The sequence below is a fragment of the Diceros bicornis genome, chromosome 37 (genome assembly GCF_020826845.1).
Source record: "Diceros bicornis minor isolate mBicDic1 chromosome 37, mDicBic1.mat.cur, whole genome shotgun sequence".
NCBI lineage: Eukaryota > Metazoa > Chordata > Mammalia > Perissodactyla > Rhinocerotidae > Diceros > Diceros bicornis.
The window spans coordinates 1,574,203-1,601,295 of record NC_080776.1 but is presented as its reverse complement, the minus strand read 5'-3'; the positions used below and the strand labels follow the sequence as shown (position 1 = coordinate 1,601,295).

Here is a 27,093-nt window from a genome sequence, read left to right as displayed (position 1 = left end):
TTCTTTTACTCCAGAAATCTGTTTGGTTAACTCTGTCATTTTTAAGTATTTGCTCAAATCTCATTTTGCTAGTTAACCCACCCTGACTGCACTATTTCATTCTGCAGCCTCTGTCCCTGCCTCGTCCCAGACACACACCCTGACTCCTGCTCTCCTTTTCCGCAGTGCTTATCACCTTCTAACTTAGATAATTTGCTTCTTTATTTATCCTTTAGTATTTTCCAGTCTCCCCTTCTAGAACGTAAGCCTGAAGACAGGCGTCATCGCTTTGCTAGCTGGTGTATCCCAGGTTACCTGAACAGGGCCTGGTGCGTAATAGGCACTCAGAGAGTATTTGTTGACTCAGTGAATGAAGAAGCCATTAAAGATGATGATTTGGGTGACAGAGTAGCAACCAGGAAAATATTTCTAAGACAAAACGCAGACCAGCTATAAAAATTGTAGTATGAAGTCTTCACAACTGAAGGTTACCACTTAAAAGACATCTCAGATTGTATTAAATAAAACTCAACTAAAAGGTGCATATAAAAATTAAACCTAAAGCAAAGTGATACAAAATGTATATTAAGTGTATTAGTCAGCTCAGGCTGCCATCACAGAATACCACCCATGGGTGACAAACAACAGAAATGTATTTCTCATCCTTCTGGAGGCTGGATAGTCCAAGATCAAGGTGCGGCCAATTCCATTCCTGGTGAGAGCTCACGTCCTGGCTTGTAGATGGCCGCCTTCTCCCTGTGTCCTCACGTGGCCTTTCCTTGGTGCTTGTGCACGGATCTCTCTCTCTTCTTATAAAGCCACCAGTCCTCTCAGATTGGGACCCCACCCTTATGACCTCATTTAACTGTAATTACCTCCTCAAAACCCTACCTCCAAATACAATCACACTGGGAGTTAGAGCTTCAATGTATGAATCTGGGGGGGACAAAATTCAGTCCGTAGCATTAAGCAAAGATACATAAACTAGAACAAAATAATCCATTTCAGGGACCAAAAAAAGATTGAAACAACCTAATTGCTAATAAACAAGACTAAATCTTTTCTGGACAAAGACTGAAAAAAAAAAAGAAAAAAAGCAGGGTTCAGCTAAAGAAGAGAGAAACCCAAACAGAATTTCACGCGAAATAGAAAAACATCCATTGGCAATATTTGAATGTAAGATAAAAAGTTTTTTGGATGTGAGCTTGAAAATGTACAAAGTGGTACACGGATTTGCAAAATCTTTTCAAGACTACTCCCGGGGGGATTTCTGAAGACCGTTGAACTAAAGGACTACATAGCAGTCTCTGTTTAAGCTTAGTGTGGGGTCAGGGGGAAGGAAGGGTTGATTTCTGAATCTCTTGAATAATTCCATACTGATCCTTCCAGAGATTGGTGGGCATTCTGGTTTTGATTGACAGCCAGCTTGGCTCTGTAATGTAGCAATAACATCAACATAGTTCACGTCTTATACACCTGCCATTTGAAATTGTATGATTCTGGATAAAATATTAATTGAGGGGGATGCTTTATCTTAAACATTGTACATGATGTGAAAACTTATCGCTATTCGTCGATTGTAATATTTAAATTTTACATAATTTAATCCACATCATGTGATGACACTATTTTCCCTCAACTTAGACGTGTGGTTGGTTCTAGGCATGATGTCCTCTCTATGGATTTGGACGTGAAGAGTGAGTTGAATAAAGGTAAACTACGTCTTAGTCTCATCCAAGTGAGGTAGATCCTATCAAAAGGGGTGCTCACAGTTGAACAGGTTTGTCAAATTTCAGGCTCTTTGTACCTGCCTCTAAAGTGTCTCTGGGGAAAAGAAAATCAGGGTTTTTCCATGTTGTTCAGTGACATTAATTTGGATATGAAGAGTAACAATTCACTTAATTTTCTTAATATATATATTTTTAAGGTGTTCTCATTCCGAAGGGGAGGAACATCTAGAAACTCCTTCTGCTAAAAAATTAACAGATATAGGAATTAGAAGAATCTTCTCTTCAGTGCATGACATTTTCCAGGAAAGTGTAAGGAAGTTTCTTCAAGAAGTAATTCCTCATCACGCAGAGTAAGTGGCACATTTTCCTTTAAAGTCATGTATGCCAGGGGTACAATAAGGGCCATTTCCTAGAATGCTGTGTGTTGTCCTGCAGAAAAAATACTGTTTAGCACTTTCTAAACATTTTTACTGCTCTTCAGTATAATATAGTAAGATTATAGGACTCTTAAACTAGTTCAAAGCTTTATGAGTGATTTTTAAAATGTACAATTCAAAAATAAGAAGGAGATCAAAAGGTACAAACTTCCAGTTATAAAATAAATAAGTTCTGGGGATGTAATGTACAGCATGGTGACTATAGTTAGTAATACTGTATTGTATGTTTGAAAGTTGCTAAGAGAGTAGATCTTAAAAGTCCTCATCACAAGAAAAAAAATTTTGTAACTGTGGATGGGGATGGATGTTTAAACCAGACTTAGTGTGATCATTTCACAATATATACAAATACCAAATCATTATGTTGTACACCTGAAGCTAATATAATTTTATATGTCAATTACACCTCAATTAAAAAAAAGAAAATTTGAAAATTTGAAACTCAATCTAAGAAAAGTATTTTTGAATGTTCCGGTTTAAGTGGCCACAAAATATTAGTCAATTTCATATTCTTTCTTTTTCTACTTTATGAATGAATTAAAATACATAAAAGCTCAAAAGGACACCATAATGGAAATCTTGGTAGGCAATTGGCTACCTCAAAGTATTTTTATTACTAGGTGAGATATTTATTGATTAGTTAATTACTGCTTACAGACTTTACTGACCAAAAAACTGTCATTTCTATTAAAACAGGATTTTTATATGTTTCCAAAATTTACTTTACTTTTCTACGATTAGGATGGTTTTTAAAAATCATTTTAGGGCTGGCCCGGTGGTACAGCAGTTAAGTGCGCATGCTCTGCTTTGGCATCACAGGGTTCACAGGTTCAGATCCTGGGCGCACACCAACGCACCGCTTGTCAACCCATGCTGTGGCGGCGTCCCAGGTAAAGTAGAGAAAAATGGGCCAGGTGTTAGCCCAGGGCCAATCTTCCTCGGCAAAAAAAGAGGAGGATTGGCATCGGATGTTAGCTCAGGGCTGATCTTCCTCACCAAAAAAAGAAAAATTATTTTAAAATAGGTTTCATTAAGTTTTTATTAATATTTTCTTGGTAAGAATGACCAACACTAGCTAAACTCTGATGCCATACCTAACTAATCTTTGGTAAAAAGCAACTAGCTTCTTAAAGACAAAAGAAATGTAGTATGCTAAACTCTAGGAGAGTCTTTTTTGTTTATTTCTTTACTAATTTTAAATTTTGTTCCAGAAAAATTGTTGATGAGGACTTGAAGTAAAAATGATAGAAGTTGACAAATTTGATGTTGATAATAAAATATTTCCAAAGCTACTTTAGGCAATACACAAAACATACCAAAGCAACACACAATAATCAAACTCTTTCTTTTAGAATTTCTTGAGGTATCTGTATTTCCTTTAATCAGTATCTTCAGGGCCGGCCCCGTGGCTTAGCGGTTAAGTGCGCGCGCTCCGCTACTGGCAGCCTGGGTTCAGATCCCAGGCGCGGATTGAGGTCAAGATGGCGGCGTAGGCAGACTCTGAACTCACCTCCTCCCGTGGACACAGCCAATTTACAACTACTCGTGGAAAAATTACCCCTGAGACAGAACTGAAAACTGGATAAGAGGAACTCCTGCAACAACGGACAATCCTAACTGGGGTAGAAGAGGCAGAGACTCCCTTCTGGAGAGGAGAAACGCCGCCTTCACAAGCCGCCAGCTTCACGGCTGCCGGGAGCGGCTCACAGGTACGCAGCCTCCCTGGAGGCGCGGGGCCCTGAGCCGGGGAGCGCCCCCGCTGGGGGCATTTTGTGGACCCAGCACAATCGACACCAGCGGCATAATATCTGACTTTGCCTGCTGCTAAAGCATTGGGGACCACCCCCAGAAAACCCGGTTCACAAAGAAACTAAAACCGGCTCTTAAAGGGCCCGCGCACAAACTCACCCGTTTCAGAAAGCATCCTAAAATCACCAGAAAGAAAGGTGCACAGTGCTGTGGTGAAAAGAGACTCACCTAATAGGCCCTGAGTGCATCTCGGTGAGGGGTGAGACCTCTCCAGGGACTGGGACATTGGCGGCGGCCATTGTTGTGGCCTGGTGTGAGCATGCTGACACAGACGCCATTGGAGTTCTCCCTGAGGCCTGCTAGCCCAGGATCTGCCCCACCCCCTAGAGCACTGATTTAATCCAGCTCAGCCAGGGCAGGCAGCCCACCCTAGAGACTGGCCCCACCCAACAACAAGCCCTCAGGCAACTTGTGGGCCTGCATAGATTGGTGACTGGATTCTCTGCAGCCTGGCAACTGAGCCGACTTGATCGGGGCAGGGTGTGCACAAGGAGCAGGTGGAGAGTGTGGGGCAGTGGCAGAGTGTGTGGGGCTCCCGCCGTGGAGAGACTGGGTCCACTTGGGAAGGTCGGGGCGCGCACACGGGGCAGGACTGTGTTGACTGTGTGTGTGGACCTGTGGGCGGCAGGGTTTGTCAGCTGCAGAAGACTTGTGCTTTTCAAAGACCCACATAGGAGGTTTGCGCCACCTTCCAAAGCCTGAAACGATTGGGTGCTCCTGTGCCTGAGGCCAGCCCCACCCAGCTGCAATCCTCAGAGAGCTGACAAGAGACATAATAGGCTAGAGGCTTACAGCAATTGTAAGGCCCTGAGCCTAACAACCTACCACGCTGGGGGCCCACTCACTTAAAAGAAATACTGCAACACAAATGTGGTATTAGAACTTGCAGCCAACTGTGCTGGGGGTCCCCACACTTGATAAAGAGACTGAAGGGCCCACAACAACTACAAGCAGCTGAGCATTACAACACCTGGCCAGGAGCATAACTCGGCCTCCCTGGGCACCTACAGGGAGATCAAACAGGCCACAACAGAAGGATACACGTAGCCCACATGGGGGTCACCCTTGGAACATTGAGAACTGAGGGAAGCACACTGGAAGCCTCCTAAGGCATCACTTACATAAGGTCACCTATCCAAGAGCAGGAGACGTAGCTGACCTGCCTAATACACAGACACAAGCACAGGGAAAGAGGCAAAATGAGGAGGCAAAAGAATACATTCCAAGTAAGGGAACAGGACAAAACCCCAGAAAAGGAACTAAGTGAAACAGAAATGAGCAACCTACCCAACAGAGAGTTCAAACTAAGAGTGTTAAGGATGCTCACTGATCTGGGGAGAAGAATAGATGAACTCAGTGAGAATGTCAACAAAGAAATGGAAGATATAAAAAAGAACCAATCAGAAATGAAGAATACAATACTGGAAATGAAAAATTCATTAGAGGGTCTCAAAAGCAGAGTAGAGGATACAGAAGAACGGATCTGTGAGCTGGACGAAAGAATAGAAGAAATTACCCAAGGTGAACAGGTAAAAGAGAAAAGAATTAAAAAGAGTGAGGACAGGCTAAGGGACCTCTGGGACAACATCAAGCGCACTAACATCCGTGTTATAGGTGTCCCGGAAAGAGAAGAGCGAGACAAGGGGGCAGAGAATCTATTTCAAGAAATAATAGATGAAAACTTCCCTAACCTAAGGAAGGAAACAGACATCCAGGTACAGGAAGCACAGAGAGCCCCAGACAAGATAAACCCAAAGAGGCCCACACCAAGACACATCATAATCAAAATGTCCAGAATTAAAGATAAAGAGAGAATCCTAAAAGCCGCAAGAGAATGTCAAGTTACATACAAAGGAAACCCCATAAGGCTATCAGCTGACTTCTCAGCAGAAACCTTACAGGCTAGAAGAGAATGGCACGGTATATTTAAAGTGCTAAAAGGAAAAAACTTACAGCCAAGAATACTCTACCCAGCAAGGTTATCATTCAAAATGGAAGGAGACATCAAAATTTTCCCAGATAAGCAAAAATTAAAGGAGTTTGTCACCAAGAAACCAGTGCTACAAGAAACGTTAAAAGGACTGATTTAAGGGCAAAGGAGAAGCCCACAAATAGGAAAAATTATCTATTTCCATGATTAGAAAGTAATGGATACAAATGCACAAAAAAGAGGTTAGATATGATATCAAAAACATAAAAGGAGGGAGGAGGGGAGTTAAAGAGTACAGCTTTCAGACAGAGGTCAAACTAAAGTGACCATCAATTCTGTAGAGAAGAAGAAAGGAACAGAGAAGGATTACTAAAACACTGAGAAAAAAAAAAGTTAAAAAATGGCAGTAAGTACATACTTATCACTAGCTACTTTAAACGTCAATGGACTAAATGCTCCAATTAAAAGGCATAAGGTGGCTGACTGGATAAAAAAACAAGACCCATATATATGCTGCATACAAGAGACACACTTCAGACCGAAAGACACTCACAAAAACTGAAAGTGAAGGGATGGAAAAAGTTACTCCACGCAAATGGCAATGAAAAGAAAGCTGGGGTAGCAATACTGATATCAGACAAAATAGACTTTAAAACAAAAACTGTAAAAAGAAGGGCATTACATAATGATCAAGGGAACAATCCAACAAGAGGATATAACACTTGTAAATATCTACGCACCCAATGTAGGTGCACCTAAATATATAAAGCAATTATTAACAGACATAAAAACAGAAATAGACAGTAACACAATAATAGTAGGGGACTTTAACACTCCACTTAGACCAACAGATAGATCATCCAAACAGAAGATCAATAAGGAAACATTGGCCTTAAACGACACACTAGAACAGATGGACCTAGTAGATATATACAGAGCATTCCATCCAAAAACCGAAGAATACACGTTCTTTTCAAATGCACATGGAACATTCTCCACATATTAGGCCACAAAACAAGTCTCCATAAATTTAAGAAGATTGAAATAATACCAAGCATCTTTTCTGACCACAACAGTATGAAACTAGAAATCAACTATAGGAAGAAAATCAGAAAAGCCACAAATACATGGAGATTAAACAAAATGCTACTGAACAACGACTGGGCTAACGAAGAAATCAAAGAAGAAATCAAAAAATACCTGGAGACAAATGAAAATGAAAATACGACATGCCAGAATTTATGGGATACAGCAAAAGCAGTTCTAAGACGGAAGTTTATAGCAATACAGGCCTATCGCAACAAACAAGAAAAATCTCAAATACACAATCTAACAATGCACCTAAAGGAACTGGAAAAAGAAGAACAAAATCAGCCCAAAATCAGTAGAAGAAGGGAAATAATAAAAATCAGAGCAGAAATAAATGAAATAGAGACCATCAAACAATAGAAAAAATTAATAAAACCAAGAGCTGGTTCTTTGAAAAGATCAATAAAATTGACAAATCTTTAGCTAGACTCACCAGGAAAAAAAGAGAGAAGGCACAAATAAGTAAAATGAGAAATGAAAGAGGAGAGGTTACAACAGACACCTCAGAAATACAAAAGATTATAAGAGAATACTATGAAAAGCTATATGCCAACCAATTCGACAATCTGGAAGAAATGGATAAATTCTTAGAATCATACAACCTTCCAAAACTGGATCAAGAAGAAGTAGAGAATTTGAATAGACCAATCACCAGTAAGGAGATCTAAACAGTAATCAAAAACCTCCCCAAAAATAAAAGTCCAGGACCAGACGGCTTCCCTGGTGAATTCTACCAAACATTCAAAGAAGACTTAATACCTATCATTCTCAAACTCTTCCAAAAAATTGAGGAAGAGGGGAAGCTCCCTAACTCACTCTACGAAGCTGACATTACCCTGATACCAAAACCAGACAAGGACAACACAAAAAAAAGAAAATTACAGGCCAATATCACTGATGAACATTGATGCAAAAATCCTCAATAAAATACTAGCAAATCGCATGCAAAAATACATTAAAAAGATTATACACCATGATCAAGTGGGATTTATTCCAGGGATGCAGGGATGGTTTAACATTCGCAAATCAATCAATGTAATACACCACATTAGTAAAATGAAGAATAAAAATCACATGATCATCTCAATAGATGCAGAGAAAGCATTTGACAAGATACAGCATCCATTTATGATAAAAACTCTGAATAAAATGGGTATAGAAGGAAAGTATCTCAACATAATAAAGACCATATATGAGAAACCCACAGCTAATATCATCCTCAATGGTGAAAAACTGAAAGCCATCCCTCTAAAAACAGGAACCAGACAAGGATGCCCACTGTCACCACTCCTATTTAACATAGTATTGGAAGTCCTAGCCAGAGCAATCAGGCAAGAGAAAGAAATAAAAGGGATCCAAATTGGAAATGAAGAAGTGAAACTGTCACTATTTGCAGATGACATGATTTTATATATAGAAAACCCTAAAGAATCCACCAGAAAACTTTTAGAAGTAATAAACGAATATGGTAAAGTTGCAGGATACAAAATCAACATACAAAAATAAGTCGCATTTCTGTACACTAGCAATGAAGTAGCAGAAAGAGAAATTAAGAATACCATCCCATTTACAATTGCAACAAAAAGAATAAAATACCTAGGAATAAACTTAACCAAAGAGGTGAAAGATCTGTACACCAAAAACTATAAAACATTTCTGAAAGAAATTGAAGAAGACACAAAGAAATGGAAAGATATTCCGTGCTCTTGGATCGGAAGAATTAACATAATTAAGATGTCTATACTTCCTAAAGCCATCTATAGATTCAATGCAATCCCTATCAAAGTTCCAACAACATTTTTCACAGAAATAGAGCAAAGAATCCTAAAATTTATATGGAACAACAAAAGACCCCGAATAGCTAAAGGAATCCTGAGAAAAAAGAACAAAGCTGGAGGTATCACACTCCCTGATTTCAAAATATACTACAAAGCTATAGTAACCAAAACAGCATGGTACTGGCACAAAAACAGACACACAGATCAATGGAATAGAATCGAAAGCCCTGAAATAAACCCACACATCTATGGACAGCTAATCTTTGACAAAGGAGCCAAGAACATACAATAGGGAAAAGAAAGTCTCTTCAACAAATGGTGTTGGGAAAACTGGATAGCCATATGCAAAAAAATGAAAGTAGACCCTTACCTTACACCATACACAAAAGTTAACCCCAAATGGATTAAAGACTTGAATGTAAGACCTGAAACTGTGAAACTTCTAGAAGAAAACATAGGCAGTACGCTCTTCGACATCGGTCTTAGCAACATCTTTTCAAACACCACGTTTGACCAGGCAAGAGAAACAATAGAAAAAATAAACAAATGGGACTACATCAAACTAAAAAGCTTCTGCACAGCAAAGGAAACCATCAACAAGACGAAAAGACAGCCTAACAATTGGGAGAAGATATTTGCAAACCATACTTCTGATAAGGGCTTAATCTCCAAAATATATAAAGAACTCATGCATCTCAACAACAAAAAAACTAACAACCCAATTAAAAAATGGGCAAAAGACCTGAACAGACATTTCTCCAAAGAAGATATACAGATGCCCAACAGACACATGAAAAGATGTTCAAAATCACTAACTATCAGGGAAATGCAAATCAAAACTACAATGAGATATCACCTCACGCCCGTCAGAATGGCTATAATTAACAAGACAGGAAACAACATGTGTTGGAGAGGATGTGGAGAGAAGGGAACTCTCATACACTGCTGGTGGGAGTGCAAACTGGTGCAACCACTATGGAAAACAGTATGGAGATTCCTCAAAAAATCAAGCATAGAACTACCATATGATCCAGCTATTCCACTGTTGGGTATTTATCCAAAGAACTTGAAAACACCAATTTGTAAAGGTACATGCACCCCTGTGTTCATTGCAGCGTTATTCACAATAGCCAAGACTTGGAAGCAGCCTAAGTGCCCATCAAGGGACGAATGGATAAAGAAGATGTGGTATATATACACAATAGAATACTATTCGGCCATAAGAAATGATGAAATCCAGCCATTTGTGACAACATGGATGGACATTGAGGGTATAATGCAAAGTGAAATAAGTCAGAGGGAGAAGGTCAAATACCGTATGATTTCCTTCATTAAGTAGTAGATAATAACAACAATAAACAAACACATAGGGACAGAGATTGGATTGGTGGTTACCAGAGGGGAAGGGGGGAGGGAGGAGGGTGAAAGGGATAATTCGGTACATGTGTGTGGTGATGGGCTGTAATTAGTATTTGAGTGGTGAACATGATGTAATCTATGCAGAAATAGAAGTACAATGATGTACACCTGAAATTTATACAATGTTATGAACCGATGTTACTGCAATAAACAAAAAATTTAAAAAAAAAAAGAAAATCAAAGAAACTAAAAACATAAGAAAATAACTATTTTGTGCTTTAAATTTTCTTCTTTTTTTCTTTCTAAGAGCACATTCATATTGTAGAGGCCCAGGTTTTAGTCTTCATTCACATATTGTCATGCCCTATATTGTAGACTACAGCTCAGAAGAACTGATTCAGCACTTCATCCCCCAGATGACGGCGGGCAAATGTGTTGGTGCCATAGCAACGACAGAGTCAGGGGCTGGATGGTAACTCAGCATTCCATTGGTTTTGAAGTCTTGGAAGCAATGGTCTAACAGCAAGTATTTTCTCAGTACTTGCTTTATACAAAACTGAGATATTAACACAGGGTAACGAAAATAAAATGGTGGGATATGAGTTGGATTTGGGGAGTGATGAATTTCAGATGTGGTGTGACATGCATGTCGAAATGGCCAGCAGGCTGTTAAAAAGGTGAATTTGGAACTCGGGACAGACTGGGAGGCAGTAGGTTTTAAAAGCAATTCATATACAAGCAGGAATTGAAGCTATGGGACTGAATAAGATCATTTATTCAGTCATTTGATGGTTACTTAGTAAATGCCTTCAGTGTACCAGGTATACAGTCAACAAAACAGTTGCAGGTCCTGTGCTTATTGAGGAGAATGACAAGACACAAAGGGATATATTCCGAATTATAGATTATGATGGGTACTGTGAAGGAAACTAAGTGCTATGCTATAGACTAATGGTGCACATGCTTTTGGTGGGGAAGGAAAAAGCAAATTTAGACAGGAGCACCAGAGAAGACCTCCGAAGAGTGGTTATGTTTAAGCTGAGACCTGACGAATGAGAAGGGACCAGTCATGCAAGAACAGAGCGAAGGGAAAGGATGGAAAGGAGACCAAGGAGGAAACCTCGGGTGTCGTGTGTCATTTGGAACTGTACAGGGTGTAGCAACAGAGACAGAAGGACTGAGTTTGAAGGACATCTCGACAAGTGCTCTGTCATGAGCGCGAGGGGAAGTGAGTTTGTAAAGGCAATAGGACAGGAGTGAGGAGTTCGTGATGTCAAGGCCACAGAGATGAGAACCGAGAAAAGGTCATGGCAGACCCCTGGGGATCTTTTGATTGGGACTTCAGTGGAGAGGAGGGGCAGAAGTCACTATGGAAGGCAGTGAGATGGGTATTGAGAACACAGACTGATCCTTTTCAGAGTTGGGTGCTGAAAGGCAGTGTAGACGGGGGGCAGGAGTTGGACAGGCGGGCGCGGTAAGGGAATGGTTTAGGTAAAGAGAGCAGTGCCCGACGGGCCGACAGAGAACAGGCAGTGCAGAGGAAGAACTTGAAGACGTGGCAGAAGGAGTGACTGAAAAGCCAAGACTTCTTTCTGCAAAAGTCAGGCCCTAATGTTTTAAATTTTCTTTTTTGACAGTGCAATTTGTTTTTAAATGTCTTAATATTCTATAGTGTCACTTGGCAGTATGCTTAAATTGTATTTATCTTTCCCAGATATAAATCTATAATTACAAGCCGATACTGATACTAAATTTTGCCAAAATAAAAGGCCTTTGTTTACTTCTTTTGCCTAAAATTGTGACCTGCAAGAAGTAGGAATTTAATCTTCTTCCTTTGCTTTTAAGATAATTCTCTGAGATAACTGGCTGACTGCCCAATATTCTGATTGCATCATCTTAGCTCTGTGATCAGAATGTTCCAGCTCCAAGCCACCGCATATTAGCTCTTATCTAGAGGCCATGGAATAAATGAGAGAGTTTGATTTATCCCCAACTTGCACACACACAGAGGCTTCTTGGATTTTTGTTTATTTAAGTTCTCTGTCCTTATCTGTGGTTAGGTACATGTAATTAAGAAGTAAGCCGAGAATGAGGGTGGAGAAAAGAGGCAGATTTTTTGGAAGGTTGCTGAGAGGAGCGGAAGGATAGCAGATCAGTCTGATATTTGGAGAGACAAGCCAAGGGGCCGAGAGAGTGGAGAAAGCTGCTCGGGAAGGAGAAGATTAGAGTGTTGAGGGATTATGGTGAGAAATGGAGAGAAAGCATGTGGGAGGGAAAGAATAAAGAAGATGGGAACTTCAGAGGTGGCGCGGCCCCTCCTGTGCTCTTGCTTTGATCTGGCCTTCGCAGAAAGAGGTTGAGTTTGCTGGAGAAGATCTAGGGCTTTGCTGGCCCTCCCCTTCCACACACACAGGAGACCCCATGATGTACACTTAAGTACATTTGCATGATCCCGGAACATTTCATATGCTTTCATGCTGGTGTTCTTATTTGGCCATCCCGATAACCTGTATGAAACATAGAGGTATTGTGAGCCCTGTGTAAGGAGAAAACAGAAAATGAGAGATGAAATACTTGAACCAAGCGCATAGAGCAGATTGATGTTCTGACACTCGCTGTGTGATTGTGGGCATAATCTCTGAGCCTCAATGTCTGTATCAGTGAAATTGAGACAATGACGCTTACTTAATGGGATTATTGGGAGGGTCTGAATTCTTGGCAAAACTAAGTGGTATATTTTAAAGCCATTTTTGTTATTTAATATTTACCATTCAAAAGTTTTTTTAAAAATCCACAAACTGAGCTATGTCATTACCTTTGTTACCTTTGATATGTCCCTGTATAAAAGAATTATTTTAATAAACCATGTATTAGTACCTGATACTTCATACTGGTTTACGGTGAAAATTATGATGTTAGAATACAACAGCGTGAAGCTTTAAAATGTTTCCTATAAGCATCCATCCTTTTGCTGAAAACCAGGCTACAGACTGAGTCACAGATTTTTGTCATTTAACTTGTCTTTCAAATAGGTGGCCTTGATTCTAATGCCGTGTGTCCTCAGGACCCCCCTCAGGGTCAGTAATTTGTTAGGAAGAGTCCCAAGATTCAGCATATAATTGTACTCACAGATATAATTTATTACAGTGAAAGGGTACAAAGAAACCAGCAAAAGGAAAAGCCTCATGGATTGAAATCCGCAGAAAACCAGGAGCAGTTTCCAAGAGTCCTTGCCCAATGGCATCACACAGGATTGCTTACTTCCTTCAGCAACAAGTTGTGACAACACATGTGGAATGTTGCCCACCAGGGTAGACTCTGAGGGACTCAGTGCCCAGGGTTTTATTGGAGGCTGGTCACAGAGGCACCTTCTGCTTAGTGTGCACCATAAGTTGAGATTGCCAGAAGGAAAGCAGGTGTTCAGCATAAACCATACTATTGGCACAAACAGTTGAGGCACAGTGAGCCACTCTTACCAGTTCTGGGAATGGGGAGAACTCTCCTGAAATCCAAATTCTCAGACGCCAGCCTGGAGCCAACCTTGTAATCAGACATTTCCAAGGATAGCAGCCTGAAGCCTGCTGTATTAACTCTTTTCTGCACAATTGGCATTTTTAATAATGTAATTCAACTAGTGTTTATTGAGTGGCTGTTGTGTGCAAAGCATGTGCTAGGTGAGGGGCATATAAACATGATCTTGATATACACTGTGTCCTTAAAAGGCTCAAGTCTGGTGGGTGGAATGAGTAGGAAAGAGGAGGTCTTTTTATTAATAACTGAAATTCAGGGAAATGCTGTAGGAAAGTGTGTTTGTTTCCCATACCTTCTGTAACAAGTTACCACAAAGTCGGTGGCTTAAACCAATGAAAATTTATTCTTTCACAGTTCTGAAGGCCAGAAGTCCAAAAACAGTATCAATGGGCCCAAATCAAGGGCCACACCCCCTCCAGAGGTCCTACGGGAGAATCCATTCCTTGCCTCTCCCATCTGCTGGTGGCTGCCAGCGTTCCTCGCCATGTGGTCTCATCACTTCAGTCTCTGCCTCTATGGTCACCTTACTCCTGATCTTCAGTCTGTGTAATCTCCCTCTGCCTCTCTCTCAAAAGGACATGTGTGATTGCATTTAGGGCCCATCCAGATAATCCAAGATAACCTCCCTATCTCAAGATCTTTGAATTAATTACATTTGCAAGACCCTTCTTCCATATCAGGTCACAGTGACCCATTCCAGGGATTAGGACCTGCTCTCTTTGAGGGTCATTATTCAGCCTGATACAGAAAGCGATAAACAAAGTGCCATGGGATATGTAATATAAAGACCACATACAAGGAGAAGAACCAGAAAAATTTCACAGTAATACATGATGTGGACTGTTTATACATGGTGCTATTCATTGTAGGATGTTTATGAAAATTGGAAGGTACCTAAGTGTTCAGTAGTAGGAGATTGTTTTAAAAAATCAAATCATGATAAATCGATACAATGAAATTCTATGCTGCTAATAAAAATTATCTTATAGAAAAACATTAGATAACATTAAGATACCAAAATCATATGTATGGTTCCAATTTTATAAATATATATATATATGTGTGTGTCTGTTTCCATAGAAAAATACTGGAAGGTGTATTTTTAAAATGTTCATTCCAGGAGGTAAAATTATTTTTTAAATCCTTTTTCCCCTTTGTCTGGAATATTGTCTGTACTTTTCATATTTTAATTGTGAATATTTGTCTGTTTTATATTTAGGAAAATAATCTATTCTACTTTTAGAGCAGGCTTGTTAGAAGTGTAATCTGAGTCCAATTTGGGGGTCTTGAATGCTAGTTGGGCCTTGTTATGCTCTATAAAGGCTGACTAATTTGTGTAATCTTAATCATATATCCATTTGTATGCATGGTCTAGAATATAAAACATCAGACATGATTTTTCAGTGCATTTATGTGAACATTCCTAATATTAGATAAAGACCAATTTTTAGAATGGTGTAACCAGTTTGAATTATTACATTACATATGTGCTTACATAACAACATTTGCGTAATTCAATTTTTACCAATTAATGAATTTTTCATCCTTTTTTCCATTTACAGTGATTTGCAAGGAGTGAGAACAAATGCCAAAAAACATGGAAGTGACTGGATTCTCAGTGGGAGCAAGGTGTGTGAAGAGGGGCTTCCCCAGCCTTTCCCTGCAGTCACGCCCTGGGTAATACCCTCTCAAAGACTACTCGTTATTGATTCTACGAGATCTAGGGATTCACAAAGGAATTGAGTTTACACAGAAATTGAGCTGTTTTGCTTTGGAGAGAGTAAGAATTTTGCAACACTTCTGTTACATGAGATCTGTTCCTCTTCCGTGTTCCATTTTGCATGCTCCCTCACTGATACGGAAAATGTTTTAGCTTCCACACAGCCCTTATCAAACCAGAAAAGGGGAAGGTAAGGCTCATATTGTCCAGATACAGGACAAGCAATAGTTAATCGTTATCAAGCTTGATGTTGATGACAAATTGAGGGAAAGACTTTCTTGTAAATATCAAGAAGAGTTTCAAAAGATCTTAGGTGAGGGCCGGCCCCGTGGCTTAGTGGTTAAGTGAGTGCGCTCCACTGCTGGCGACCCGGGTTCCCGGGCTCGCACCAACGCGCTGCTTCTCTGGCCATGCTGAGGCCGCATCCCACATACAGCAACTAGAAGGATGTGCAGCTATGACACACAACTATCTACTGGGGCTTTGGGGGGAAAAAATAAATAAATAAAATCTTTAAAAAAAAAAAAAAAAGATCTTAGGTGAGAAATATATCTTGGATAGAATTTGAGAGCCTTTCAGTCCTTCTGAGTCACATCAATTGGAAAGCCCCTCAAGTTACAGGGGCTTAGGAATAAATATATCCCTTAGAATCTAATATCACTGATGGCAGAGGTTTCTTTTTTACCTAAAGCTGTGTCTGGTATACACACAATAAATATTTGCTGTTGACTGAGTGCTAAGAAAAGAAAAGATGCTCTTTTCCTACACTAAGGAAGTCTTCCTGAAAATATATTTCTAGGCCTGGTGAAGGACTAGGTTTTGTTTGTTTTCTTTTAAATTTTTAAAAATTTTCTAATTAGTTTTAGATTCATTCCTTTGCATTTACTAAATCATAAGCCTAAATGCTGTGGCACTGTCAAATTGCTGTACAACTTTCTAAACACTCAATTTCTGCACTTGTGCTATTGGGGACTAATAACAGTCTGTGGACTGACACTGGTCTGAAGAACACATTTTGGGCAGCCCAGTTCTAAAGACCATTCCATAATCTAGTTTCATAGTTATTATACAGAAAAACAGTATCTGTGGTATCAAGTAAATTTGGAAAATGTGCACAACTTCTCACTCTTTGATATGCTGATATGCATTGTGAACCTCTAAAAGTTGGATACAGTAGGTCTTATGCCCTAGGAAATTCTCTTTATTTTTTTTTTTGTTGAGGAAGGTTCACCCTGAGCTAACCATTGCCAATCTTCTATTTTGTATGTGAATCACCACCCCAGCATGGCCTCTGATGAGTGGTGTAGGTCCGTGCCTGGGAACTGAACCTGGGCCACTGAAGCAGAGCACACCAAACTTAACTTCTAGGTCACTGGGGCTGGCCTGGAAATTCTCTTTTTATAGACTCGCTTGAGTCACTGGTGTTTTTCAAATATATTTTAAGAAATATTAGTCCAGGGCCCGGCCTTGTGGCGTAGCAGTTAAGAGCTCACGCTCCCCTTCGGCGGCCTGGGGTTCACAGGTTCGGATCCTGGGAGTGCACTGATGCACTGCTTGTCAAGCCATGCTGTGGCAGCATCCCATATAAAGTAGAGGAAGATGAGCACAGGTGTTAGCCCAGGGCCAATCTTCCTCAGCAAAAAGTGGAGGATTGGCAACAGATATTACCTCAAGGCTAATCTTCCTCACACACACACACAAAAAGAAATATTAGTCTAAATTATTCATCCTGACGATTATAATAAACGAATGCTCACTCTGATATATAATCAGTTAACTCTGCACACAGAGGGCATGTTTTGACAGAAGAGTAGAGAATTTGGTCAAAAGTGAAATGGGGACCATACTCTCTTATGACTGCAGCTTTCTTTTTTTTTTTTTTTATTGCAGTAACATTGGTTTATAACATTGTATAAATTTCAGGTGTACATCATTACACTTCTATTTCTGCATAGATTACATCATGTTCACCACCCAAATACTAATTACAACCCATCACCACACACATGTGCCGAATTATCCCTTTCGCCCTCCTCCCTCCCCGCTTTCCCTCTGGTAACCACCAATCCAATCTCTGTCTCTGTGTGTTTGTTTGTTGTTGTTATTATCTACTACTTAATGAGTGAGATCATACGGTATTTGATCTTCTCCCTCTGACTTATTTCACTTCACATAATACCCTCAGTGTCCACCCATGTTGTCACAAATGGCTGGATTTCATCGTTTCTTATGGCTGAGTAGTATTCCATTGTGTATATATACCACAGCTTCTTTATCCATTCGTCCCTTGATGGGCACTTAGGTTGCCTCCAAGTCTTGGCTATTGTGAATAACGCTGCAATGATCACCTCACGCCCATCAGAATGGCTGTAATTAATAAGACTCCAACATGTGTTGGAGAGGATGTGGAGAGAAGGGAACTCTCATACACTGCTGGTGGGAGTGCAAACTGGTGCAGCCACTATGGAAAGCAGTATGGAGATTCCTCAAAAAATCAAGGATAGAACTACCATATGATCCAGCTATTCCACTGCTGGGTATTTACCCAAAGAACGTGAAAACACCAATGCGTAAAGATACATGCACTCCTGACGGCAGCTTTCTAAGCAGACCCAATCTGCTCAGTCACAGTTATCAACTTAAAAAGCAAGTTCACCTGTTATTTTATCCTCAAAATGAGTTTATTTGGGAATAGCCAAAAGAATTGCAATTCAGAATGTGCATGCTGTGGTGAACCATAGGCAAATCCAGCAAACAATGAAGGGGGCTGCTTTTACAGAGCAAAAGGGGGAGTAAGGAGGAGCTGTTTTAAAAGAAAGTTCATTGGGGGAAAGTAACAGGTAAGGGTGGCAATGACTTCTCATTGGCTGAGCTGTTGCGAGGTGGGGAGAGAAATCTTCCTTCAGTTGTAAAGCAGTTTTACTTCCTGTTGAAGATGCAAGTGTCTCTCTTCCTGTTTGGTGTAGTTTATGATGTGTGATAGGGCATAAGTGCTCCCCCTGTAGACCTTCCTGATTGCAATTTAGTTAAGGTTTCTTTCATTAATTTCCACACAGTCTTCTATGGGGACCAGGCAGGAAAGTACCACTGACTGTATTTCTAAAACTCTATTAGGAATGACAAAATATTTAAAAGGAATAAGTAAGTAAAAATAGTACATCAATAAGATGACCTAATATGCACCATTTTGACACAAAGTTTTTATTATGGTATAGGAAAATAATTATATTAAGTGAAAAGATCATATTAATATTTAAGTGAAAATGCATATTTTTTTCTTTTTCTTTATAACAATATGCTATCTATATAACAGCTACAATGAGCTTATATTATAGGCAATAAATACCAAAAAGAAAAAGTGATGTCCCTCGGTAGGGATAATCCCAGTCCTATTAAAAGTCAGAGTGTCAGAGTGTTAAAGTGAACAGGTTTTGTCCTATAGACTGCTCCTCCCTTCCTTCCCATCTCATTGTTTGTTATCTATAGTTAATACATGTCCAAGACCATGGATTTAGAGCATACAGGTACTAATTCCTGGATGCTGAGAGATTGAAAACAAACAAAAACGCACCATTTCAGGAATTCCCCTGTGACAGCCACACAAATGGTCATTATTATCTTAGAAAGGTAGGACATTGGGAGACCTGGAGGGTTTTTGAGCTAGAATGGAATAATGAAGCAACACTGTAGAAAAATACTTTAACCATGACGTATAGAATTTTTTTGAGGAATATATTTTTCTCATTTATTCAACAAACATCCTTGAGGCCTCCTATATGCCAAACTATTCTAAGCACTGAGGATAGATGTATGATTAGGAAATGGTTCCTGCCCTTAAGGAGCTCCTAGTACAGAGAGATGTTGGGGATCTTTTACTGTTATGTCACTTATAACCATGCCACCACCACTGCCTTCGCTTGCTGTCATGTAGGTAACACTACATCATTGGCCCATTTCCCATTATTTGTAAGTATCAGCACTATAGATCTTAGAGCATAAATCTTCTTATAAAGGGCAGGGATGTTAGGTGATAAGTGTAACCAACACCATTTGATACCTCTACTATTTCAAAGGGACAGAGACAAAAATAGATCATTTGAGTACAATTTGATAAGTGCTAAGATGATGGTAAATTCAGGTGCTTTGGGAGCACTCAACCCAGCCTGGGGAATTTGGGAAGACTCTTTGGAAGTGGTGATGTCTGAACTTAGTCCAGGATGAGTAGGATTCATCCTAGCAGAGTTGGGAAAGGGCCTCCCAAGTAAAGGAAACAAGATTTCCAAAGACCCATAGGTAAGGAAGACCTTGGAATATGAGGGACAGCAAGTAATTCAGTAGAGCTGACCTGAGGAAAGAGAATGAGGGAAAAGTGGGGCAAGAGATAGCAGGACTGGTAAGCTAGTGGCAGTTTGTGATGAGTTTTATATGCCCTGATGAGGTTTAGTATTTATCCCGAAGCCTATGAGGAGCTCTTCACAGATTTTAGAATGTGAAATGGTGTGATCAGATGGCCTTTTAGAAAGATCTCTCTGACATCATGATGGATAACAGAGCTGCAGAGAGATCATTTGTAGGAACTTAAGCAATAAATGATGAGGGCCCTAAATAAGATATGGCAATGGAAGTGAAAGGAAGTGACTAGAATGAAAAAGTGTTGAAATGGATTAGAGAGAACTAGATGTCAAATTGAATATGAAACAGGATGATAACATGATTTATTGCCTCCGTTCATTGAGATAGGGAAAATCGGTTGATATTCAGGATTAGGTAGAGGTGGGAAGGAATATGTTCTGCCCATGAGTATCAGGTGGAACTCTCCAGAAGCAGGTTGGTATAAAGGTCTGGAACCTAGCAAGAAATTTGACTTAGATAAAGATTTGGAGTCATCAGCATACAGATGGCAACTAAAGCCATGGAAGTGGTTGAGACGACCCAGGAAAGATGCAGAACGAGAAGATAAGTATTAATATTTGCTCTGGATACATTTGTTTTCTGAATAAATATCACTTGATAATCTAATATCTCTTATTTAGTTTGTTGTTTTATCCCTCCTGAATCAGTATCTTCCTTATTTAGACCATTTGGAAAGAAGTAGGCCACCCATCATGAAAATCGAAACTATGCCTTTTCAAACACTGAAATCTGAAGTACAAAGTCAAGTCTGAAAGTACAAAGACTTTGATAGTATAGTGCGTTTACAGCAGATTCCTTTTGCTCATCTGCAGCTTCTTTCTAAAATACAGTTTATAATTTTTATAGACAATTTTGTTTTAATTTGAAAAGAGCATAATAACATCTGTTAGTTATTACTATTTTTATTTACAATACTAATAATGGAGAGAAAACATACAGACTTCATCTCTGAAGCGTTGGGTATTTCCCCGGCTCTGTAATCACCTCGCGTGTGGTGAATCAACACTGCAGCTACCTGGACAGAGGACAGAGAGCGTACGAAGCCTGTCTTGTCTGGTTTTGTCTTCTTGAACATACCTCCCCCCAGTCATGACCTGCACATGGACCTGAGTTATTGTGGCGCATCACAGTATACTTGGGGCTTTGTAGGTATTCATCACTAATGGGTGGCTAAGTGGCTTTGTGATGGTAGTGGCAGTCACAGATAGTGAAGATCACTCTCCCATCCATGGCTTTCGCCTTTTTCTGGTGGAAAATGGAATGAAAGGATTTCTCAAGGGACGAAAGCTGCATAAAATGGGACTAAAAGCCCAGGTAAGTCATAACATAAATCATATTCAGGTAATAATTGAGCTTACTCAATTATTAATAATAAATTATTATTTATAAATAATTGAGTTTACACAATTATGCCTTATATATAGAACTACGTATAGTACAATCATACCTTCCTATGCTAAATTCCTAAAATATGCTTTTCAGAAACGATAATGAAGATTTATTCCAGCATTTATGCAAACTGTGTCTCCTTCTGGTGGTCAGCAATGGAAGTGAATTTTAAATGTCTGCTTTAGAAATGGCAAAATCAACTGCATGATGACAGGGCCTCTATTTATGAAATTGATTGAAGAAAATTTTGAAATAAGAATGGAAAATATTTTTTTGGTTAATTGGCAAATGTTTTATTTTTTTCATTACCAAAAAGAAAAACATGTTTTACTTAATATGCATTAGAAATCCTTAGTCCTCACTACCTACAGGACTGGACAGAATTGGAGCTAGAATGACAGTGTATTGCAGAGGGAAAGCCACAAGATTTGGAATCAGATGGACCTGGGTTTGAATCCCTAGTTTACCACTTGCAAATTGTGTTCATTAACCACTCCAACTTGGCTTCCAGTTTGTTTTGTTTTTGTTTCGTTTTTTTCTTAAGTGGAAATAATAGTCCCCTTATTGGGTTATTGAGAGATTTAAATGAGATGATTCTGTACTTAATCACATGATCTCTTAGGATACTGCAGAATTATTCTTTGAAGATGTACGGTTGCCAGCTAGTGCCCTACTTGGAGAAGAGAATAAAGGCTTCTATTACCTCATGCAGGAGCTTCCACAGGCCAGAAGTATTAAAGATTTTATCTTTCCATTAGATAATGGACTTGCAATAGAATAATAGAGAACTATATAAATCCATGCATACAAAACTTGTGATATAGCCAATCATTTGAGTATAATTTAAAGTCGTAAAAAAAATACGAGTTTTGTAGGCTAGATAAGCAAATAACTGAACTCAGGGATATCCAATCAAAGCTTATAAGTGAGTTAGAGAAAATAGATATTTCAGTTCTGTGATTCTTTCTTGGAATGATTTTAGCTTCTTAAGTACAAGTCAAGAATTCTTACCTCTTTGTAAGGAAGTATCAGCCAAGACATTTGGCAGGCTTTTTTAATAATACTTAAGAATCAAAGGGGAGGGGCCGGCCCCATGGCTAGCGGTTAAGTGCGCGCTCTGCTACTGGCGGCCCGGGTTCGGATCCCGGGCACGCACTGACCCACCGCTTGTCCGGCCATGCTGAGGTGGCGTCCCACATACAGCAACTAGAAGGATGTGCAACTATGACATACAATTATCTACTGGGGCTTTGGGGGAAAAAAAGGAGGAGGATTGGCCATAGATGTTAGCTCAGGGCCGGTCTTCCTCAGCAAAAAGAGGAGGATTGGCGTAGATGTTAGCTCAGGGCTGATCTCCCTCACAAAAATAAATAAACAAAGGGTGTAGCCTTAAAAAAAAAAAAAAAACAAACAAAGGGGAAAGCTGTTAGGTTCAGACTGAAAAGTTTTGGCCACATAGGATCAGCCCTCACATCTGTGTTTTGGGTGTGGTTTCTGAGTGATAGTTGAGCCTCACATGCCAACATAAGAGGGTGCACCTACCTAGTGACTCCATGGCATGAGCTAAACATGAAACTGGAGACAAGGGCTGGGAACACTGGCATGGACATAGAATATGAAAATCACCAGCAAGATGGAATTAAACTGACTATGGATACTTTTGCACTAATAGGCAAAATTTAAACTATGCACTTTAAGATGTTGGTTTCCACAGATATATTAGGATATGTGGTGTGCAGAGATCAATAATTTTGGAATTTCCTTTCTCATAAATGAGTAAAGAGATGAGAGCATTAAATAAATTACATAGATATCTATATATAGTAAAGACAGTCATTCATAAAAATAAAGGTTTGCTTTAGAGAATTATTACAGATATGTTAAAATATTCTTATAAATCTCTATGGAAGCCATTTGTTATAGAGAGTTAAGAAATAAATTAATCTTTAGGATTTTTATAAAGATGATTTATAGAATTTATTATTGTTGGAATCAGGTGAAAACCACTTTTGTAATTAGAATAATGTTCAAGACCTAATTTTGGGGTTATAGGAAAGGCTATTGGTTGCTGACTTGGGAATTTCAGTCAGTGAATTCACATTTGAAGAAATGAGGAACTACGTTAAACAAAGAAAGCTTTTGGGAAAACAGTTGTGCATATACAGGTAAGCTAGTCGTCATGGTTTAGTATTAGATGATATCAGTTTACTCATCTGAAATGGGTCTAGGCTAGACATAAATATGGAGTAATTTTAATATAGGTGGTGTTAGAATCCATGAGAGTGGATGAGGTCGCTGAGGGAGAGAGGGTAGAGAATAAGACACGAAGGGGTCCTAGAACAGAGTCCTGAGAAAGATTACAATATTTAAAGGTAGAGTAGGAAAGGAAGAGCTTACAAAGACAACTGAGAATGGGCAGGCAGAAAAGAGAAAGCAAATCAGGCAAGTGTTGTCACAGAAGCCAAGAGAAAGAGGACTTCAAGTAGGAGGGAGTGGGGCTAGATGCTGCTTAGAGGGTAAATAAGATGGTTCAAAGAGTGCCCATTGGACATAATGACATGGAGGTTATTTCATAAGAGCCATTGATGGACTGGTGTGGGGGTGGTGCCAGGCCTGAGTGAGTAGAGGAGGGAATGGAAACAAGGAAGTAAAGATACTGATGGCAGGCAACTCTTTCCTGAGTTTGGCTGTGAATGGTAGTTGAGAGAAAGGGTGGTAACTGGGGCGCAAGAAGAGGGAGGGGGAGGGGAGTGGGATGAAATATTTGGGGGCCAAGTGAGATATCTGGAGAGTGTTAATTTTTTGTTATTATTAGGATGAGAATACTGGAGAATATTTTAATACCTAGAGAAAGGATTTAGTAAAGAGGGAAAGATTGTTAAATATGGAGAGGATGATTAACTGTTTATGATCTTTGAGAAAGTGTGAGGGTGTGGGTGCCAAAGCACCTGGAAAGATAGACCTTCCCACCCTGACAGGAGAGGTCCTTTCTCCTTTGTAGCAGGAAGAAAAGAGGAAAGGATGGGCATGAGGTCAGCTCTGTTGATAGAAAATTGCAAAAGCTCTCTTCTGAAGACTTCCATTTTCTTAAATAACAGTAGGAAAAGTCTGTTCTTGAAAGAGATAGAAGTGAAGAGGGCATGTAGGTGTCCAAAGAGAGTGAGGAAGGTTTGAAATACCCTTTCTGAGTGAGAGACTGAACTAACTAGAAAAACATAGTAAGCCTGCGTGCAGTATTGAGGCTCAGATGAGGTTATTGACCATGAATTTACAGTGACACTTTCTGCTTTTTTGTGCATCAGTTTACTAGAAGAGTTTAGCTGCCCAGGTTCAAGCACAGAGAAGGTGGATGATTGTGTTTAATTAAGGTTGGGTTTTACCAGGAAGTTAAAGGTATGTGCAGAAGAATTCAGTACATAGTGGCCTTAATCTCTAACCATGCCAATCAATTTTAGACCCTCTAGTTTCTTCTTAAATGAAGGAACAGTTTATAAACAATGCAGTCATCAAATTGCTGAAACATTTTACAGCAAAAAACTTGGAATTGGAAATCTACTTGAAAAGTTTTAAGGTTCTAGGTACTTTCGCCATAAGCAGCTTTACTGTAGACATATTTGCCACAAGGATTTTTGCTGCAAACATTTTTGCCACATAACTAATTGGCTGCAAGGTAATTTTGTTGTAATGGGTAAAATAATGAAAAATAAAAGAAGGACATTTTAAAGGACATAATGAAAAATGAACAACAAAATTAAGAAAACTTTATTGTGAAATACAAAATATTTGAGTACATTTAAAATGTGTATAGATTCATGGCAATACTGATTTTATTTTGTGGGTTGTACCTAAGCATTTGTCTTTGAAGTCTTCCGTTCATAGTATTATACTTTTTTTTTTTGCTTGTGAATCATCTCCTCACTCGGCATCCATTGCACTTTTTCATTTTCACTAAAATTTCTTCCTTCATTGAGAGGCATCAGTTTCCAAATACCAGGAGGCATATTTGTAACCGAGCTCTGTATTGTGTTGTGAAAGCCTTCTACACTGTTGTCTGTTCTGGGCATATTGTCACATGTCCATTGATAGACGTTCCAAAGTTCTATGGGAAATGTGAAGCTAAGATTTATATAATAATGTTGACCTTAAACAAATAGACAGCTGGTTATTTCTCCAGCACAAATGGATTTATTTGGGATCAGCAAAGAATTGCAATTCGGGGTCTGCAGCCATGGTGAGCCGCGTGCAAGTCCCCCGGCAGCAAGGGAGGAGAAACTCTTATAGAGGGGAAGAGGAGGTTGGGAGGGCTATTGGAAACAAAGAATCCATCAGAGAAATTGAGAGTTTGATGTGTAGTGGTTTCTGTTTGTTAATTTGACATTTCCTCCTTTTGATCAAGGTCTTTCTCTGAAGGCATTGCTGATCAAGAGTCAGGTTTTTCTGGTTTCACAGCTTTTCTTTCCTTTATGCAAGGAAGAACTCAGTGTCGTATTGGGGGAAAGTGCATAGATTGGAAACCTATTGAGGCCACATTTGAGTTACAAGGAGGGGTAGAGGGAGACCTCTCTGCATTTTTCTTTTCTAAAATCCATATGTTATCAAGATCGTAGGCATCAGAAATTACCTGAAACGTTATCATCATCAAAGGTTTGGCAGACAAAATTCCAACAGGCCTGGTCCTGACATCTTGGGCAAGCTGTATCATCAGATGTCGTTTCCTTCAATTGTGGGAAATCTTTACTTTCAGGTCACCAGATGATATGCAGGTCCAGTCAGAGTTTAATGCTTTCTTTAGGTGTGTCATGTGAATCCAAGAGGTCTGTTCCCTGGAGTTTTGTGGCACAAGATTTAGTTAACAGTACTTCATAGGGGCCTTTCCAGTGAGGTTGAAGAGAGTCCTTCTGAAGGTGTCTTTTCCAACAGACAAAATCTCCAGGTTGCAAAGTGTGATGCTTAAGGTCTTCCTCTCCCTGGAGTGCACTGTGAAAAGATTGCTCTACCAAAACATGGTTATTTTTAATAGAAGCAATTAGCCTTTGCAATATTGGAATATATCTCCTTTTATCAGCTATGGGTCAGAAGAGGCAGGAGCCAAGTGCATTGGGCATCCTGTGACTCTCAAAGGGCGAGAGTTTGTGAGTTCTAAAGGGGGTGGATCTGAGATTTAGAAGGACCAATGGCAATGCTTTTGGCAAAGGTATTTGTAGGGTCTCTACAAATTTCACCAGTTGAGTCTTAATAATGCCATTAGTGCATTTGACTAAACCGGAGGACTGAGGTTGGTAGGCACAGAGAAAGTGTTGTAAAACCAGCCAAACAGCACAGACTGGTTGGAGTACCTGACCAGTAAAATGGGTTCCTCAATCACTATGTAGCTCGAGCAGAGTTCCCCAGGTAGAGATAATCCTTTCCAAAAGGATGTTAGCCACAGAAGAGGCAGTAGCCTGTCTGCAAGAGAAGGCTTTAGCCCAGTGAGAAAACATACAAACCAGGACTAAAATATATTTATATCCATGAGATGGGGGAAGTTGTATGAAATCCATTTGCCAAACCTCGAATGGTCCATTAGGCAGTTTACAATATCCAGAAGTGGTACAAACAAGCTTCCCTGGATTGTACTCTGGACAAGTGGGAAAAGTGAGATAGACAGTTTTTGTGCCTTCATTAATATTTCCTCACCAACATTGAATCATGAATGCTATCATTTTGTCAGTAGACCAATGAGTTAATGCAGGTACAGTGGTGAAGAGTGGGAGTTTTAGAGTCTGGTAGGACTGGGTTGTTATTTAGTACAAACCAGAGCTTTCTCTTTTTATCAAACCAAGAACTGTTGAATTTCCAATCTTGTTTTTCCTCTTGGGCCAATTGTTTGGCAAGTTTTTCTAAGTCATCTTCTGGGGAAATATCCCTTTGCACGATAACAGAGGCTTGG

General features: G+C 39.6%; 2 protein-coding genes across 2 annotated transcripts in view; one reads left to right on the top strand and one right to left on the bottom strand.

The window, feature by feature from the left end:
* CPS1 (carbamoyl-phosphate synthase 1) overlaps window positions 1-4,255 on the bottom strand; it is a 361,797-nt gene extending 357,542 nt beyond the window's left edge. Inside the window, exon 1 of the mRNA XM_058532924.1 lies at window positions 4,124-4,255. The gene's annotated coding sequence lies outside the window, so the exon portion shown is untranslated. The remainder of the gene's footprint in view (window positions 1-4,123) is intronic.
* ACADL (acyl-CoA dehydrogenase long chain) overlaps window positions 1-27,093 on the top strand; it is a 47,902-nt gene that overhangs the window by 1,148 nt on the left and 19,661 nt on the right. Inside the window, 7 exon segments of the mRNA XM_058533416.1 lie at window positions 1,907-2,059; window positions 10,419-10,583; window positions 15,205-15,271; window positions 20,925-21,089; window positions 21,787-21,888; window positions 23,217-23,298; window positions 23,301-23,329. Coding sequence (XP_058389399.1) covers window positions 1,907-2,059; window positions 10,419-10,583; window positions 15,205-15,271; window positions 20,925-21,089; window positions 21,787-21,888; window positions 23,217-23,298; window positions 23,301-23,329 — 763 coding nt within the window.